This window comes from Alosa pseudoharengus, unplaced genomic scaffold (genome assembly GCF_046254945.1).
Source record: "Alosa pseudoharengus isolate Yale_2024_CS ecotype anadromous, Long Island Sound unplaced genomic scaffold, YU_APseudo_1.1 YU_APseudo_1.1_scf_9, whole genome shotgun sequence".
NCBI lineage: Eukaryota > Metazoa > Chordata > Actinopteri > Clupeiformes > Clupeidae > Alosa > Alosa pseudoharengus.
In genome coordinates this window covers 3,007,294-3,026,900 of record NW_027468881.1, presented here as the reverse complement: position 1 = coordinate 3,026,900, position 19,607 = coordinate 3,007,294, and the positions used below count along the sequence as shown (strand labels likewise).

The 19,607-nt window shown below is 39.6% G+C and overlaps 1 protein-coding gene across 5 annotated transcripts in view; it reads right to left on the bottom strand.

Moving 5' to 3' along the window:
- Positions 1-19,607, bottom strand: part of cdk11b (cyclin dependent kinase 11B) — a 77,802-nt gene that overhangs the window by 39,946 nt on the left and 18,249 nt on the right. For 3 of the 5 annotated variants that reach the window (XM_076277523.1, XM_076277522.1, XM_076277526.1), the window contains 3 exons: positions 4,209-4,336; positions 3,917-4,064; positions 1,360-1,499 (listed from right to left, as the gene is read on the bottom strand). In XM_076277523.1, the coding sequence (XP_076133638.1) occupies positions 1,360-1,499; positions 3,917-4,064; positions 4,209-4,336 (416 nt within the window). The remainder of the gene's footprint in view (positions 1-1,359; positions 1,500-3,916; positions 4,065-4,208; positions 4,337-19,607) is intronic. The other 2 variants (XM_076277524.1, XM_076277527.1) reach the window with 2 other exon arrangements.

The following is a 19,607-nucleotide window of genomic DNA, read 5'->3' as shown; positions in this document are numbered from 1 at the left end:
ATTCATTTGAATTTAAATATTTAAAATACTTTCACAGCAAAAATCATATATGCGATTAATTTAGATTAATTAATCACAGAGTATGTAATTAATAAGATTATTTTTTTTAATCGATTGACAGCCCTAATATCGATTCTTTAAGCCAATGATTTGATTATTTTTGATACTTTATTACGATACAAAATTTGTAACGATCCGATGTGTTATTGGGGTCTGTTGTCGATAGGAAATGAAAGATTTTGGTTAATTTTCATGGATTCAAAAATGCCAAATATTATCGGCCAAATACTGAACATTGATTGTGGAATCAGGTAGGTTACACAGTTTGTTCTCATTTCCCCCCCTAAAACCTCCTGCCACTAGCTAGATGATGAACATGGTTTAAACTCATATGTTGCAGTAGAAGTAGAAGTGAAAGGAAACTAGCCTATTTGGAATATTCTGTAGGCCTGCGGTTCCTTTTATGAGAACAATTTAACTGACTGAACAAGTTTTCATTAGGCTATTGAATGCTTTAAATGTGAATGCTATACACTTAATTTACCATTAGCTAGATTAGTGTGGTTCTATACGCAGTTGTCATCTAAATGCAGTGTTTTGTAGGCTATTCAAAGCATTTCACGTTCATCACTCATGGTGTAGGCCTATGTCTTGAGTGATCGCTGTGCCTTTAAATGTCTGAGACTTGAGAGTTTTTGTTGATGTACGGCGCCGTCTTTGATTCAGTTCTCCTACGGTTTTAATAAACGACACATGCAATTGCGTGGATTTTGTGTACAATGAATTCAAAAAACAGCCTTACTCAACCGGTTTCAATCACGGAGTTACCCTGACAAATGGTTAACCCCAGCCTATGAAAAAGTAAGATCCTCACAGAGATCAAATCTACTATCGAATACAGAGAAGAAGTAGACACGACCTTTTTTGGTGCATTATGCACTTACATAACAAATTCTCAAGAATTATTAAATCAACTGTAAACACACATTGACATATTCTATCAACAGACACCTCTTTGAAGAATACATTTGCTGTACCACCTCTCAACACACAGGAAGTCTAATAACTTAAACAATCTATTTGTAAAGTCGTACGTAGTTTGCGTAGAGAGGTCCTCCACATTAAAGGGTGTTTCCTTGCAGAAATTACGCTGCTTGTCCACACATGTTAAAAACCAGCACATTTGGCTTCATTATCCTGCTTGAGTTCAGAGTCACAGCAACCCTGCCTACCATTATTTTATGACCTACCATTATTCTATGATTATTTATGACACAGTTGAATTTAATAACACAATATTCTACCTCACCATAATCATGGCTGTTATGGAATATAGTGTGTTATGAGAAGTTTTCAGACCTTCTCTTCTTGAGTCACGCTCTTTCCGACGCTCATCTGCCCTCCTCTCACGTTCTTTGTGATCACGCTGTTCCTTCTGCAGCTGCTCCCTCTGTTTCCGCTCCCGCTCCCGCTGGCGTTCCAGCTGCTCTAGACGGTCTCTGAGCCATACAGAGTTTGTGGACACAAAGTGATTGTTAACAATTGTCTCCATGAACAGCACCACTCACGCTCAAACAGCACCACCATATATTTTACACTTTACACAAACACTCATGGAAGCAGAATGGTCCTAAAACTTTAATTGCTTCAGCAGTGGCCATACAAAACGTGCCTGTTTCCGTAGAAAACCTAGAAAACGAAAACGTTCCCATAGGCACCTTAAAAATTTATTTTTTTACAGACCAAAAGGGACATAACAGTGAAAGGCGCTTGTGTTGGGTTTATGTTTAATTCAAGAGCTTGATGGTACCAGTCTGATGAGGAGAATGCTGGGCCATGGAGTGAAATTATGTGTGGTGCTTCAGTCACATGTCTGAGGGCATTACTAAATCATTACTAAATTTGGACTCATACTGATAAACAAAATAACCCAGAACATTAGCAATCATAGTATTATTTAAGTAATTTATATAATTCTTCATGCAATTTCTACAACTGAATACAGACAAATCTTTAAAGTTCATATAATCATATTGTAAAAACACAGCCATTTTATCAGCGTAATAGATGTGACATCAAACAGACACACTTTTATGGGAGGCTTTTTTACAAACTCAAACTCAAGACAACTGTAGAAAGCTTTCCATGTATACCAAGAGAGCGACTTGAACGAACGTTTATTTTTTTAAATATAATTTTTGGAAGAAATTGTTTTGTGAAACATGGTGTTATGGATGTGACATTTTCGCGTTATGAATGTGACATATCTGAAGCAGTCCTCCTCAAACTATAGAGCACATGCCTGAATAATTAATTTTTAACAAAATACAACTGAAATAGCCTAGTATTTATGAAAAACATTGCATTCAGCGTCGCCGCCTGACAATTGCTTGGTCTGGGTTCGACTCCCAAAAGCCTATGTTGCTGAATGACCACATTTGATCAATCATTCGTTTCACATGTTTAGGTCAGTCAGTTGGGAGTTTATGTAAGTAGATTTGCATTTTCATCATAAATTACACCAGTCATTCTTAACCTAAACCACCAATTTGTTTTTAGAGGAAAATAAACAACGTATGACGTATAAATGACATATTCACTCCTTCAATGTATTGTTAGGCTATATTGAACAAAAATCCAGTTAACCTGAGATTTCGATTTTTGCATTAATTGTGTTGGTTCCAGGCTGCTCTGAATAGGTTTTGCAGACACATTGGCAAAGCAAAATTATGTAACGTCCATAACGTCACATCAGTAACACATTTGAAGTCTATAAAAGTAACAGAAGGACACGTTTTCTTCATCATATGGTACATTGATATGAATGTATATAAGCTTTGCACAGAAAGTTTATACATTCTTGCATCAGAAGCATAAACTTATCCTCTAAAACAGTGTTTCTCAAAGTGTGGTCCAGGGACCACTGGTGGCAAGCTATCCCAAGTGGTCCGTGAGCAGACGTGTTAAAATATAATATAGATGAGTTGTTTGCAATATTGAACCAACTTGCATGTAAATCCATACAGTTCTGCAACACTTGTCTATGTAGTGTAAATCATATGAATCTTCTGACACAATAAGCAAAGTCCAAAGACAATAAGCAAGGTGGTTCAGCGAGTAGGCCTATTGTGTAGGCTATTATACTGTTGAAGTAGGTCTCATCTTTTTTTTTTTTTTTAGCTAGGTGGTCCGTGTGTTTCTTTTTTATTGGTTAAGTGGTCCTTCGTCTGAAAAAGTTTGAGAAACACTGGTCTAAAATGTTATGGATGTGACTTGGCTGAGGAACTCAGGGACTCACTCTGCAGCTGAAGTGCCTAGAGTGTGCAAAATATAGTAAATGTAGTTATGTTTTTGTATTCAAAAGACGATTAGCTTGGATCTTAAAAGATGACAAAGTGGATGAACGTGTATTTTACCTTGTTATCTGATGTTAACATAGAAGGCCATTTACAAACCTATAATTAGTAGAATAAAATGGCCCATTGGCAGATATCTACCCCCCCCCCCCCACACACACACAGACACACACATCTTATCTGGCACCCACAAATATTTAAATGAGCTCTTCAATGATTCAGCCAAAGACCTTTCACAATAGGCTCCAGCAACTTCTAGCTGGTTCTCCAACTCAAAGTGGTAACGTAACATGGAGACATTGTTCAGAAAGATATTGTGCATCACAGTCTGTATTCGCGTCACAGTCGGTCTTTGAAATGACCGCTAAAAATGGGTGTATCTGAGATATAAAAGAAGAAACAACCATTTTTCCGGGGCAGGGTAGATTTGTGCCAATGCACCAAACTGTCCTTATTCAACAAAGCCAAGGTAAAAACGGTTTTCCATTCTGTCATCTTTCAGTTGACACCATTCCAAACATCACTGATGAGTGAGTGCGAGTGTCAGGGTACATGATCACCTTTCTCTGCGGGAGTGAGCTCTGGCCTGTTCTCTGCGTTTCTGTCTTTCCCAGTCTCTTCTGGCTTTATCTTGCTCCTCCCAGTGCCTTTTCCGCCGCTCGCTCTCACGTTCTTTCTCCTTCTCTTTTGTCCGCATGTGTTTCCCTGCTGATGACCATAATTACCATTTTGACATTGGGAAGATTTTAATTTAAAAATTAAATCCAATTTGTTGTTGTTCAACATTGTCGCTGTCTACAGAGCCACACATTTAGTTGTGCCACATAATTATCATGTGAACCTCTGTGCTACCTTCTTCAGCAGAGTCACTGCGCCTATGCCTCTTGTCCTTCCGCTTTTCATCTTTTCTGTGATGTGATTTGTCTTTTCTGGTCATCTGCTGAGGAGGCTTAATAGCCAGTGAGTCATCTTCTTCTCCTCTGCAGAGTTCATACAAAATGTCCATTACTATGTGTGTACCTAAATGTGAACTCAAATGTAATTGAGATCATTTCTGACATCAAAAACATGTTCTGCATTGCATACAGAAATCACATTAACCACATACCTAATTTGATTTGCATTATTTAAAGGTGCAGTCAGGGATTTTATGCGATTTTAAGTCCATAACATTTTTTGTCGCATTCAACAATCATCTCCTCACGACTGCTAGCTGCCCATTCTGTAAGTTCACTGTAACAAAATCTGGTCTCTGTAGGCAGCCCAGGCTCCGAAAACTAGAAACAAACAAAGTTGGTGCAGCTTGTCCCCCCCAAAAAAACAAACCTTGAGTGGAATTTCTCTGGGAATACTGAAGGTAGGGGTGAGCTACCTCTCTGGCGTGTTTCATTTGGTTAAAATATAATGTCTGTTTTTTTGCACAAAAGTGCCTGCTAGTAAATTTAAATACAAACAAACACAAACCAATGCGACTTTCTGTGAAATCCCTGACTGCGCCTTTAACATTTAATAACATTATGGTTGTGAACATACCCTCTAGCATTCTAGCGGTTTCAAAATAAAAGCCCCCGAAATAGAACAGGAAAAGGCCAAAAAAGCAAAATAACATAAGGAATGCATTAATAGTAATATTAAAAAAAGATTGAAAATTGAATCTAATGAATTTAATGACCTTAAAATCTAAAATTAAATCGAATTGAGGATTTGGAGAATGGTGACACCCCTATCAACGGGATAATAGTCTTTTAGAAATCACTCTCTTCATTTGCCTAAAGCTATTGTGCTATATATGGCTCCAGACGGTGACATCTTGTGTTCTTCTTCAGAGAACCAAGGCTACGTTGTAGAAAGAACATCTTTAATCGCCTTTAGGATACGTATACAATAGTGCCTCAAAAACATGTCAGTAACATAACCACATGCAGTCCATAACACCCACTGTCCAGTTTAGTCCATCTCAGTGCAAGAATCCAATAACATAGCAGAGGCTTGTAATATTTAGCATTTAGTGAGCATACGAATAATTTAAAACATTCGATTAACAGACAGTGTTATGTAAGGGATAACGAGCAAGGCACCTTACCCCTCACTGCTCCCCGAGCGCCGCTGTAGCAGGCAGCTCACTGCGTGGGGATTAGTGTGTGCTTCACCTCACTGTGTGTTCATTGTGTGCTGAGTGTGTTTCACTAATTCACGGATTGGGATAAATGCAAAGACCAAATATCCCTCACAGGATCAAGAGTGTATACTTATACTTACTATACAATATCTATTCCTAAATGTGTAGGCTTACATAAAGTTCTACCATGGAAGACATAACAGGTATTTTTTGTGCTCTTTATTATAAAAAATGCCACAAACAGAGCACTTGACCAGAAAGCATTGGGCTATTATGGGCTTCAACACCACCACTAAAGCCCTACGAAACAATATCAAATAGCATAGCCTCGATACATTTTATGGGCATATAGGTGGCAAAATAAATAAGGGCTTTTTGTACAGCCTTATACTCTTTCATTAAACAGGCTACCCTGAAATTGGTGCAAAGCTTACACTCACACTCCTAACTGATAGCATATTGTTACTACCATATTTCTCTGGAGACTCAGTCAGGACGATGGAAAATCAGGATACAGGCTTTTATTCTTTTCAATGAGGGGCCAGTGCCCTTCAAGGGAGAGGTACATGTTTTTGTCACCCAATCATGGGTTTCACCAGTATTCTCTGACTCAACAGAGAAATTACCCGAGATTAAGTATGTTACAACAAAGAGAAGGGGTGTGATTTAAAACAAGCAGAGGGCTCATTCTCCTACACTTTAAATGGTAATGAGTTATATTGGGGAATGCTATCAAGTCTGGTCACCTTCTATTGTCCTTTAATTAGAAATACCCCCTTTCCTGGGAAGTTCTTCAGAGGCCTGGCCACATACTGTTTTTACAAACATTGACGTTTCACACCTGGTGATAGGCAAAAGGCCTCTAGACAGCCTTTCATTGAATTCAAGGATAAACAAAGGATACTCTAAATACAGACCAAGGACACAAGAGCTACACATGGATACAAAAATCACAAATGACCATAAGAAGTACACAGTATTTACATTTACAGAAATTATTCTGATTCACAACACTTTCATACCACTAATTCATAAGTAAGGGATAACGGCCGCCGAGGTCTCCTGTTATACGGAATTAATGGACGAGGGCGAGAGGCAAAGAACTCCCCGACGCCAGTCCATTAATTCCGTATAAAAGGACACCTCGAAAGGTCGTTATCCCTCTTATCACCCGGTTGCCACTATAAGCAATAGCCATGCCTTTATAGCACGCAAAAGAAACAAGCGGTTCTGTTAAAAAGAAGCCGACTTGTTGTACAACTTTCTTTGGCCCTATAACAGTGATGGCATGGACAGTTATCAAGAGCAAAAGATGGATGGTGTCTGGTCATTCCGGTATGGTGTGCTTAGCAACGAGTCTTTAGCAATGCAATGCAGAGACAGTCCTTCATTAGACAGCGAATTTGGTGGTCTCCCTTTTATTTCATGTTTATTTCTCTGTATAGTGTAGGCTACACAGGCAATAGAAATGTTAAGAGATGGGGCAGTCACCCATACACCAAAGTTCGGTTTCCACACGGCAAAATTTTGCTTCGCTCTCATTGAGGTTGAATGGAGACGAAATCCACCCTTGTTGGGTGAAATGAGAGTGAATTGCTGAGGAAAGCGAAACAAAGTTGGCGAAAGTTTAACTTTCGAGACCATTCGAGAACCAATCAGGTTCGCGTGTCTGTGTTTGGAGTCAGGAGTTACAAAAAGCCTGACCAAGATGGTGGAGACTACCTGAGCTGTAACACCAAAATTTGTATATTAAAATGTTTTTACACGAACATTGCCACGTGTATCAACACGAATTGTTTACAGTGGGTTCTACTTTCAATTGTCCGGCTTCACGTGCGATTCTCACGTGACCAAACGCGTGAATCACATTTAATTTTCCCCAGTGAAGCTGCAATGACCCAAACAACCACCAGGTGGCACTTGTGAGCAGGGTTAGGAGCATCGGCTTTTGCCGCTTTGAGTCTATGCGCGCCAGTATGCTACAATATGGACCATATATTTACCCAACGTTTTTTCAGTTGTCTCCACAATATTACTCCCTGATTAGCTTTAATTTTGATTGCTGATAGGCCTACAGTACGTCTCCTGTGACAGTCCCAACATTTAGCACTATAATCAAAGAATCCAAAAGTGAATTAAATCCCGAAGCAAACTGAAAATATTCTGCTTTTAATATAAATACATTTTGACTGCTAAAAACAGTGCCCATCTTCTGTCTGAACATTGCCTACCTGCAATAGGCTATCACTTGAGGGGCAGCCGTGGCCTACTGGTTAACGCTTCGGACTTGTAACAGGAGGGTTGCCGGTTCTAACCCCGACTAGTAGGAAGCGGCTGAAGTGCCCTTGACCAAGGTACCTAACCCCTCACTGCTCTCCGAGCGCCGCTCTTGTAGCAGGCAGCTCACTGCGTCGGGATTAGTGTGTTCACTGTGTGCTGAGAGTGCAACAGTCTGATTTCGTGTGTCAATTCAAAGACCTGTTATTTCCATTTTTGGATTAGACTAGCCAGTCTCCACAGTATGCCACACAAACTTAGTCAGGGCACATACACCACTAAATAGACCACTATATATATGTTAGTTTAAACACTCAAACTTTTCAGCTAGCCGACAGGCCTGGATATCTTCATTAAGTACTCAAACTTTTGAACTAGCTGATTAGCCTAATTAGCTCGCTTGCCACCACTTGCTAGACACTGCAGTCAAACGGTTAGTGGTTTGGCCGTCACGCCCTTGAGGCAAAATTAAATTCGCGAGGTGTTTCGCTGTGTGGAAACCAACCGTAAGGATAAAGCAATATAGACTTTTAGACTTTTTTTAGACCCTGCGAAAACCCTGTGATAAAAACAGGACATAGTATGTATGGGGCTGGGTATCAATATATTACATTCAATACCAGTTGCTGAGCAATGCTTTTAACTGCTTGTATTTTAAACACTAAAGGCTGCTTCATAACATGAAGGCAGATGCAAGGACAGATGCATATGATGAAAAATATAGCAGAGTTAGCCAACCCAAATATTAAGCAAATTTAAACAAGGTAATCTAGGCTTGTAGGAGGCCTGCCACAATAACTATTATTTTTGTATGATATATTGTCCCAGAAAATATTGTGATAAGCTATATTATTGTCATTTTAGATCATGTTATGCTATCCACACAACAATGGAATTACAAGGCACCTGCAACTGCATTTTTTGTTCCCACTTCTCAGCTCAGAAAACTGCATGTGATGGTGATGTTCTAGCTCGATAAGTAAGTTCACTTAAGATAGTTGTGTCATGCTTCTTTACTCCTGTCAGACTGAAAACGCACAGGGTTTTATGAAAATACATACTGTGTATGTGTATGGAAGTTTTAAATCTTTAGACATAATCGAAGCTAATTATTATTTTAGCTGACACTTGCATGTGACGCATACATCCCTGGGACTACAGCAAACTGATTGATAAAACGAGTAGTTCTTTTATTTCTTTTATATAGCGGACTTCATTTCTGCTCTGGCCTCACAGTTGTCGCTTCATTTGTTTGCTCTAACTGAAACGTGGATTAGACCAGAGAACTCCGTCGAGTAATTGTGCTTTTTCACATACCAGTCATTCATCTGGTAGAGCAGGCTTTCTTGTCTTTGATGACTGAAGGTTTACTCAGTTGCTGCCTGCTCAGAACCACGACTCATTTGAATATCACGCCATCATGATAATTGAACTGAAATTATACTTGGTGGTTACTTATCGCCCTCCAGGACAACTTGCCAGCTTTGCACATGAGTTGGACATTCTACTGCCTGCTACTCCAATGGATACATGTCCATTATTAACCCTTGGCGATTTTAATATTAATTTGGATAGCTCATCTTTAGTTCACTTCCTGTTCCTACTCACCTTATTTAATGTCCACAGTCATCCTACTCACAAAGCTGGTAAGGATCCGGATACAATTCTGCTATGTAACTTTATTACAGACAATGTTAGGGTTAATCCATTATATGTATCGGATCATTACTCTATTAGATTCTCTGTGCGTGTCCTGCTTTTTTGACCTTATTATTATATTTGTTTAAAGCTCTTGCATTCAAGTTGACTGATCATCTCAATACCAATGCTACTTTGTTTACAATATTTCCAGGCTTCAACCAGACAACTAAATGACGTAGAGTTGTAATAGAAATAGTAGGCCTAGGCTATAGGCTAATCTGCATAAAGAGTGCAGTCATAAATATCAGACATTCAGTATTCTCTCTTTTTATATCAGGATATAAAATAATAGATATTATATTTTAATCCTCTGGTGTTCTAAGGTAGGCTATTGAAATGTTATTTGTTACAGCCCTACTGCCAGTGCGTTGAGTAAATTTGTCTTGATAAGACTCCTTACAATAAGTAAAAGTCTAAAAGTGTAAAATTAAGTCAAAATGATCCTTTGAGAGAGCGCTAGGTAAGTCTCTTCATACTAAAAACAATACGAAAATATAGCCGCAAGCGGCAATGGCGGGCCCGCAACCCGTGACATTTCAGAATCCAACAAAGCACCAACGTGGTGCATTTGTAAAATGTACATATTTTATGTGTGTGCTATTTGTTTTTGCATGTTATTTTTTGGCACATTTACTTGCTTGGCCAGGTGGGGCGCCATGCAAGGCAGGCCCATTGTGTGTCATCATAATCATAATATATATTAACCTGAGAAATTTCAGATTATTGATTGTAAGCAAAAAACATTTCTGATACACTTTTTGGCCAGATGGTGGCGCTATTTTAGGCATGTGAATTACACATGTGAATATCATCACAATAATGATATGCAATATTTTGTAAAGTTTCAGATCAACCAATAAAGGCATTACCAATTTCTGGCACATTTTCCTGCTAGGCCAGGTGGTGGCGCTATGCCAGGCAGGCCCATAGGGTCTCTGGATATCATCATAATTATAATATCTATTAACCTGAGAAGTTTCAGACCATTCATTCAAAGTATAGAGCATTTCTGGCATATTTCCTGTTTGGCCAGATGGTGGCGCTATGCTAGGCATGTTAATTATGTGTGTAAATATCATCACAATAATGATATCCAATATTTTATAAAGTTTCTGATCAATCACTTAAGGAATTGTCCATTTCTGGCAGATTTCCTGCTTGGCCAGGTGGTGGCGCTATGCCAGGCAGGCCCATTGGGGGTCTGGGTATCATCATAATCATGATATCTATTAACCTGAGAAGTTTCAGACCATTTATTCAATGCACTGTGATTTTTGACACATTTCCTGTTTATGTGGTGAGATATTAAAATCATATCAAATATATTACAACATTTCAAAAATCCCTTCACAATTTAACATCAGCGACATCTTGGCATAATATTTGCCAAATTTCAAATGAATCTGACAAACCGTCTAGGAGGAGTATGTTCAAATTGATCATATGACATCAGTATAATTGTCATTCTTTCTGTTGCCAGTTGGTGGCGCTATGCCAAACATGCATTATGGGCATGTGAATACTACATGGTCTTCCATGACCTGTGAAATTTAAAACATTTCAAGCCATGCATGGTGAATTATGACACATTTATTGTTTATGTGGAAGGGTATTAAAATTAATAATTTCGCCATTTCGTCAAAAAATTACAACATATCAAAAAAACGCTTCACAATTTATCATCAGGAACATCTCGGCGTCATGTATACCAACTTTGACATGAATCAGATCAACCGTCTAGGAGGAGTATGTTAAAATTGATCATGTCCACAACGCACAAAATCTCAATTACCTCACTTCCTGTGGGCGTGGCTAATGGCATGTTAATGCAAAAGTTGTTTGTTTTTGGGAGTTACATACACCCACCAAATTTGGTGTGTGTATCTAAAACTACATGCCAACCACAAGTCACAGTGACATAAGGGGGCGCTATGGAGTTCCTGGGCAACGCCCGGTGCCAAGCTTTTATCCCTGTCTATTCACTGTACCACCTGATGTGTGTGTCAAATTTCAAGACTTTTCGTTTATGTTAACCACCTCAAAATATATGCCAACCAAGGGATCAGTCACCTAAGGGGGCGCTAGCGAGTCCCTGGGCCACGCCCGGGGTCAAGCTCTTGTACCTAACTGCGATGCGTGACACCTGACGCGTGTGCCAAATTTCAAGAGTTTTTGACCATGTTAACTACCTCAAAAACAGGAAAGCAAAAAAGTAAAATAACAATAATAAATAATAAATATAGCCGCAAGCGGCAATGGCGGGCCCGAGCACCTGCGGGCCACAAGCCGTGACATGTCAGAATCCAACAAAGCACCGACGTGGTTGATTTGTGAAATGTACATATTTGATGCGTGTGCTATTTGTTTTTGTATTTTATTTTCTGCCACATGTACTTGCTTGGCCAGGTGGGGGCGCAATGCAAGGCAGGCCCATTGGGTGTCATCATAATCATAATATATATTAACCTGAGAAATTTCAGACCATTCATTTTAAGCAAAAAACATTTCTGATACACTTTTTGGTTGGCCAGATGGTGGCGCTATGTTAGACATGGAAATTAGACATGTGAATATCATCACAATAATGATATCCAAAATTTGTGTAAACTTCAGATCAATCACTTAAGGCATTGTCCATTTCTGGCACATTTCCTGCTTGACCAGGTGGTGGCGCTATGCCAGGCAGGCCCATTGGGTGTCTGGATATCATCATAATCATAATATCTATTACCATGAGAAGTGTCAGACCATTTATTCAAAGCATAGAGCATTTCTGGCACATTTCCTGCTTGGCCAGATGGTGGCGCTATGCTAGGCCTGTGAATTACGAATGTGAATATCATCACAATAATGATGTCTGATATTTTATAAAGTTTCAGATCAATCACTTAAGGCATTGTCCATTTCTGGCACATTTCCTGCTTGGCCAGGTGGTGGCGCTATGTCAGGCAGGCCCATTGGGTGTCTGGATATCATCATAATCATGATATCTATTAACCTGAGAAGTTTCAGACCATTCATTCAATGCACTGTGATTTATGACACATTTCCTGTTTATGTGGTGAGATATTAAAATCATATCAAATATATAAGTTATCAAAAATCCCTTCACAATTTAACATCAGCGACATCTTGGCATAATATTCGCCAAATTTCAAATGAATCTGACAAACCGTCTAGGAGGAGTATGTTCAAATTGATCATGTGACATCAGTGTAAATGTCATTCTTTCTGCTGCCAGTTGGTGGCGCTATGCCAAACATGCATTATGGGCATGTGAATATTATCATTAACATGGTCTTCAATGACCTGTGAAATTTAAAACATTTCAAGCCATGCATGGTGAATTATGACACATTTTTTGTTTATGTGGAAGGGTATTAAAATTAATAATTTCGCCATTTCGTCAAATTACAACATATCAAAAAAAAACTTCACAATTTATAATCAGGAACATCTCGGCATCATGTATACCAACTTTGACATGAATCGGATCAACCGTGTAGGAGGAGTACGTTAAAATTGATCATGTCCACAATGCACAAAATCTCAATTACCTCACTTCCTGTGGGCGTGGCTAATGACATGTTTATACAAAAGTTGTTTGGTTTTGGGAGTTACATACACCCACCAAATTTGGTGTGTGTATATAAAACTATATGCCAACCACAAGTGACAGTGACATAAGGGGGCGCTATGGAGTTCCTGGCCAACGCCCGGTGCCAAGCTTTTATCCCTGTCTATTCACTGTATCACTTGATGTGTGCGCCAAATTTCATGCGTTTTCACCCATGGGAAGCACCTCTTTTGGGATCACAATTCAGCACATATTTCATCACATTAGTCTGCACAAAATCCCAAATATCTCACTTCCTGTTGGGCGTGGCTAATGCATTGTACATAGGAAAGTTGTTCATCTTGGAGAGATACAGACACCTACCAAATTTGGTGTGTGTAGCTGAAATTATATGCCAACCACGGGATCAGTCACCTAAGGAGGCGTAAGGGGGCGCTAGCGAGTCCCTGGGCCATGCCCGGGGCCAAGCTTTTGTACCTAGCTGCTTTGTGTGACACCTGATGTGTGTGTCAAATTTCAAGACTTTTCGTTCATGTTAACCACCTCAAAATATATGCCAACCACAAGATCAGTCACCTAAGGGGGCGCTAGCGAGACCCTGGGCCACGCCCGGAGTCAAACTCTTGTACATAACTGCGATGCGTGACACTTGACGTGTGTGCCACATTTCAAGAATTTTTGGCAATGTTAACCACTTCAAAAACAGGAAAGCAAAAAAGTAGAATAATGAATAATAATAATAATAATAATCCTTACAAAAACAATAGGGCCTTGCGCCCTTCGGTGCTCGGGCCCTAAATATAGCCGCAAGCGGCAATGGCGGGCCCGAGCACCTGCGGGCCGCAACCCGTGACATGTCGGAATCCAACAAAGCACCGACATGGTGCATTTGTGAAATGTACATATTTGATGCGTGTGCTACTTGTTTTTGTATTTTATTTTCTGCCACAAGTACTTGCTTGGCCAGGTGGTGGCGCTATGACAGGCAGGCCCATTGGGTGTCATCATAATCATAATATATATTAACCTGAGAAATTTCAGACCATTCATTTTAAGCAAAGAACATTTCTGATACACTTTTTGGTTGGCCAGATGGTGGCGCTATGTTAGGCATGGAAATTACACATGTGAATATCATCACAATAATGATATTCAAATTTTTTGTAAACGTTCAGATCAATCACTTAAGGCATTGTCCATATTCTGGCACATTTCCTGCTTGACCAGGTGGTGGCGCTATGCCAGGCAGGCCCATTGGGTGTCTGGATATCATCATAATTATAATATCTATTAACATGAGAAGTTTCAGACCATTTATTCAAAGCATAGAGCATTTCTGGCACATTTCCTGCTTGGCCAGATGGTGGCGCTATGCTAGGCCTGTGAATTACGAATGTGAATATCATCACAATAATGATGTCTGATATTTTATAAAGTTTCAGATCAATCACTTAAGGCATTGTCCATTTCTGGCACATTTCCTGCTTGGCCAGGTGGTGGCGCTATGTCAGGCAGGCCCATTGGGTGTCTGGATAACATCATAATCATGATATCTATTAACCTGAGAAGTTTCAGACCATTCATTCAATGCACTGTGATTTATGACACATTTCCTGTTTATGTGGTGAGATATTAAAATCATATCAAATATATAAGTTATCAAAAATCCCTTCACAATTTAACATCAGCGACATCTTGGCATAATATTTGCCAAATTTCAAATTAATCTGACAAATCGTCTAGGAGGAGTATGTTCAAATTGATCATATGGCATCAGTATAATTGTCATTCTTTCTGTTGCCAGTTGGTGGCGCTATGCCAAACATGCATTATGGGCATGTGAATATTATCATTAACATGGTCTTCAATGACCTGTGAAATTTAAAACATTTTAAGCCATGCATGGTGAATTATGACACATTTATTGTTTATGTTGAAGGGTATTAAAATTAATAATGTTGCCATTTCGTCAAATTACAACATATCAAAAAAAAGCTTCATAATTTATAATCAGGAACATCTCGGCGTCATGTATACCAACTTTGACATGAATCGGATCAACCGTCTAGGAGGAGTACGTTAAAATTGAACATGTCCACAACGCACAAAATCTCAATTACCTCACTTCCTGTGGGCGTGACTAATGGCATGTTAATGCAAAAGTTGTTTGGGAGTTAGTTACATACACCCACCAAATTTGGTGTGTGTAGCTGAAAGTATATGCCCACCACGGGATCAGTTATCTAAGGGGGCGTAAGGGGGCGCTAGCGAGTCTCTGGGCCATACCCGGGGCCAAGCTTTTTTACCTAGCTGCTTTGTGTGACACCTGATGTGTGTGCCAAATTTCAAGACTTTTCGATTATGTTAACCACCTCAAAGTATTTGCCAACAACGGGATCAGTCACCTAAGGGGGCGCTAGCGAGTCCCTGGGCCACGCCCGGGGTCAAGCTCTTGTACCTAACTGCGATGTGTGACACCTGACGTGTGTGCCAAATTTCGAGAGTTTTTGACCATGTTAACCACCTCAAAAACAGGAAAGCAAAAAAGTAGAATAACAATAATACTCAATAATAATAATCCTTACAAAAACAATAGGGCCTTGCGCCCTTCGGTGCTCGGGCCCTAATAATAATAATCCTTACAAAAACAATAGGGCCTTGCGCCCTTCGGTGCTCGGGCCCTAAATAATAATAATCCTTACAAAAACAATAGGGCCTTGCCCCCTTCGGTGCTCGGGCCCTAATAAAAACAAATATCTTGATAGATCAAGAACACTTGTTTAGATTTAATTTTTTCACTTTTGTCACTTTTGGGAGCTATAGGCTAGTTGGTTCCAATCACCTAAATGAGCTATGCTAAGATAGGCTAACAGTGGGTGCATCAGACTGAGTTACTGAATAAAATAGGTCTTTATTGTCATTGTCACAGGTACAACGATATTGCACGCACAGAGATGAGAAGAGTACTGTATGTACTATGGTCTTTGCCATAGGTTTGCAGGATGCAATTTCAAACACTGTCGGTCATTCGTGGAGTGGTCACTAAAATCATTAATGAACATTGCATTCACACTTAGCTCTTCTATGATCCCAGAAAGATTTTCTTAGACTTGTTCGTTTTTTGAACATTCATTTTATCTAATGCCATAGAAAACATAATGAATTGCATCCACATATCCTTACGCACTATGCGCAACTATTATTCACTAGCCTAAAACCATGAGGCTGAAGGCTAATTACGCTCACATATTTCTTACTCTCACGTATTTCTTAAAGTGACAGGCACTCAATTACACCTACACAACCAATGTGAACTCAATTAGCCCATATGCCTAAGTGTAATACTTTAAAAATCAATATGAAGTATTCAAATTACAATTTGTTTAGCCACTAATAATTATGCAGATTATAAAATACTATACATTATTAACAAAATAACTTTATATGAATTCCAAAATATATCAAATAAAAACATGACAAGCCATAATTTTCCATATGTGTTTGTGTATGTGTGGAGAGTCAAGCAGAATCTAGGATGGCCACTGGTGTGGTGATCACACTATATTTAATATTACTGATGAAGTGGGTGGGGGCCCCCAAATCTAATACATTTTTTAAAAAGTATCGAAGAAGTATCAAAATCACAATTCTTGACCTGGTATTGGTATCGAAACAATAATTTTGGTATCGTGACAACACTAATAACGGGACACCTTGAAGGTCGTTATCCCCCTTATCATCTGGTTGCCACTATAGGCAATAGTCATGTCCTTATAGCACGCAAAGGAAACAAGTGGTTCAGTTTAAAATAAGCCGACTTGATTAGTTTGTACTACTTTCTTTGGTCCTAACAGTGATTCAAAATTCTAAATTTTCCACACTTGTACACAGCAAAAAATAAAATCTAGCCAAGTGTTATTAATCTTATATTAAAATCAAAAAATGTATTTGGTATTGTTTTTAACATAAATAGACTTTCATAGTACCCTGGGAAGTTCTCGAGGGAGCACAATATAAATTTGCTCAGCGAGTCACTTTGGCAATGAATAATGATGCACGTTACTTTTGCCCCTTGTATCGCGGGGAACCAATCACATCTGTGTATCTGATACTGTATAAGCGGGCGAGAGGCGAGCTAAACAGATGACAGTTGTAGTGTTATCCAATCAGTAAATCCGGAATCAGTCAGTAAACATTGGTCATATAGTGTTATCCAATTGCGTGCAGTGAGATTTTCAAATGCATGCTTGGTGCCGCCCCTCGAGTTGGGCCATTACGTTATCTGTAGCCAGACCCTTAATCTTTCGGATCTGGAATCTCCAGGCTAATTACCTAGCGCTCTCTCAAAATATCATTTTGACTTAATTTAAGAAGACTTTGACTTATTTTAAGGAGTCTTATCAAGACAAATTTACTCAACGCACTGGCAGACAAATTTGGTTTGTTTTTAGGACAAATCTGCTTAACACACTGGCAGAAAAAAAGTTAATGTTTTCAGGATGAGATGTCTTAAAAGAAATCAAACTCTGTTGGGGCACGCCGTTCCGCTCACGGTACAAGGGTCGGGGGGTGGGGGGTAGCAACATGTTTTTTGACTGTTTTAAATGCTGTACACCATTGGAAAGCTTAGATTGCCAGGATTCATTCAATACCACTCACAAATAATATGGTTGATCACATAAGTGTTAGCGGTTAGCTCGGTTAGCTACTCAGCTAAAGTATAGCCAGCTAAAATGCCTACATACCTTCAGTCTTCCCTTTATCCACAACGACCATCTTATGACACAGGATGTTTTTTACAGATAGCAATCCATACTTGTGGAATATAAAATCAGTTTTCTTCTAACCAAAATATTTCTGTCAATATCTCCATGTATCTAGCCCCACGATGTAAGGTAACACAGCTGGATCCAAACCAGGGGGACAAGAGCAAGCAGATTAGCTTCGGCATGTTAGCATACGCCATTTTCAAGTATGGCACTGCATGGAGCATTTGGAACCAGCTCCGTGCACGAAAGTCTGTGTTGAGCACAAGTTCTCATGCGCGTACATGTTGGTGGGCGGGTACCAATCCGGCGGCTACAGACAAACGTTACTCAGTGCGGGACTCCACGCACGTTCCCGAGCAACATTTGTTACGTGATAAGCAAGGTATGTGCATTATCGCCACTCTTTGAACTGGAGGACGACTTCTTTTTACAGAATGTCCAATAAAAATCGACATTGGTCCATGTGTCATTTCCAGCTTTGGAACTTGGAGCATGGTCAGAGCCGACTGGTGCTGGATCTGAGCCCCAGAGTTCAATATGGTGTTGACTATAAATTGGCCAGATTTACTAGCCTAGCCTCCGCCATTCATTTGTATGGAGAGCGGGACTTAATCACACTCTCCGGTTATATATAATACCTCCATGATCCAAACACATACCATCGCTTTACTACATTTTACAACTCACAAGTGGATTTAGGCATACATCTTACTCATTGTTGATGTCCGTGAAGCTCTCCTGCGTTGATTAATACCTAATACCACTCACAAGCAAATCGGTGCCGTTTGTTCGACACGCCTCAAGTTGTAAGCCACACAGTTCCCACATAGTTTGAGACTCAGAGATGTGTCTGGTATCATTGGACTGGTAACACTCAGGATTAGACACAACTAGGCCAAATACACAGGTCTTGGCTTCATGCAGTCCAAATTTGGAGTCAAAAAAACAACACATTTTATGGAGATAGATAGATAGATATGGCAAGGAAGTACACGGCTGCAGAGACAGCAGAATGGTGATATGGATCGTCCAGGAGGCGTCTGACTCGGAGGCCAGTCAGGTGTCTGAGGATCCAGAAGAGGAGCAGTATTTTCTCCATGGAGTGGATCTTGATGTGAGTGTAGTTTGAATGTCCTCACACTATTTTCACTAGAAAGTTACTGCATTCTGATTATGCATGAGTATCATGAGTATTATGCATATGTGCATCTGTGTATAAGCCAGCGCATGCATGCATGTGTGTCAGGTATGGAAATTAGCACCAGCCACTGGCTAAATGCTGAGAAAGTGTGTGTCGGGGGTGGGGATCACACATGCACGAACGCACAGGTACATTATTGCAGGACGGGTTGTGTGGATGATAAGCAGTGTTTGGAATAGGTAACAACGTTATTTTTTCAGTAACGGGGTAATCTAACTAATTACTTTTCCCGTTGTTACAACGCCGTTAACGTTACTGGACGTTAAATGCGGTGCGTTACTGCATTGATTGAATAAACTGTGTTACCAGACGCACCCCTGGCTCACAGCTAGTGAGGAGGTGGGTTAACTCATTGAGTGCCAAATACATAATATTACGTTTTTCCTTCCCATGCGTTGAGTGCCAAAAACGTAATATTACGTTTTTAGCTTCTTTTTTTTTAATTACGAAACTAGACACTCTAACACACCTTATATGTGATTTTGAGAACTCTGTGATGAATGGAAATGAAATATATGACGATCGAAAACTCATGAAAACGCACAATCTGGACATTTTATCTGGACATTTTATCATAACTCGGTTGCCGCTTTGGGTCGAATCAGTG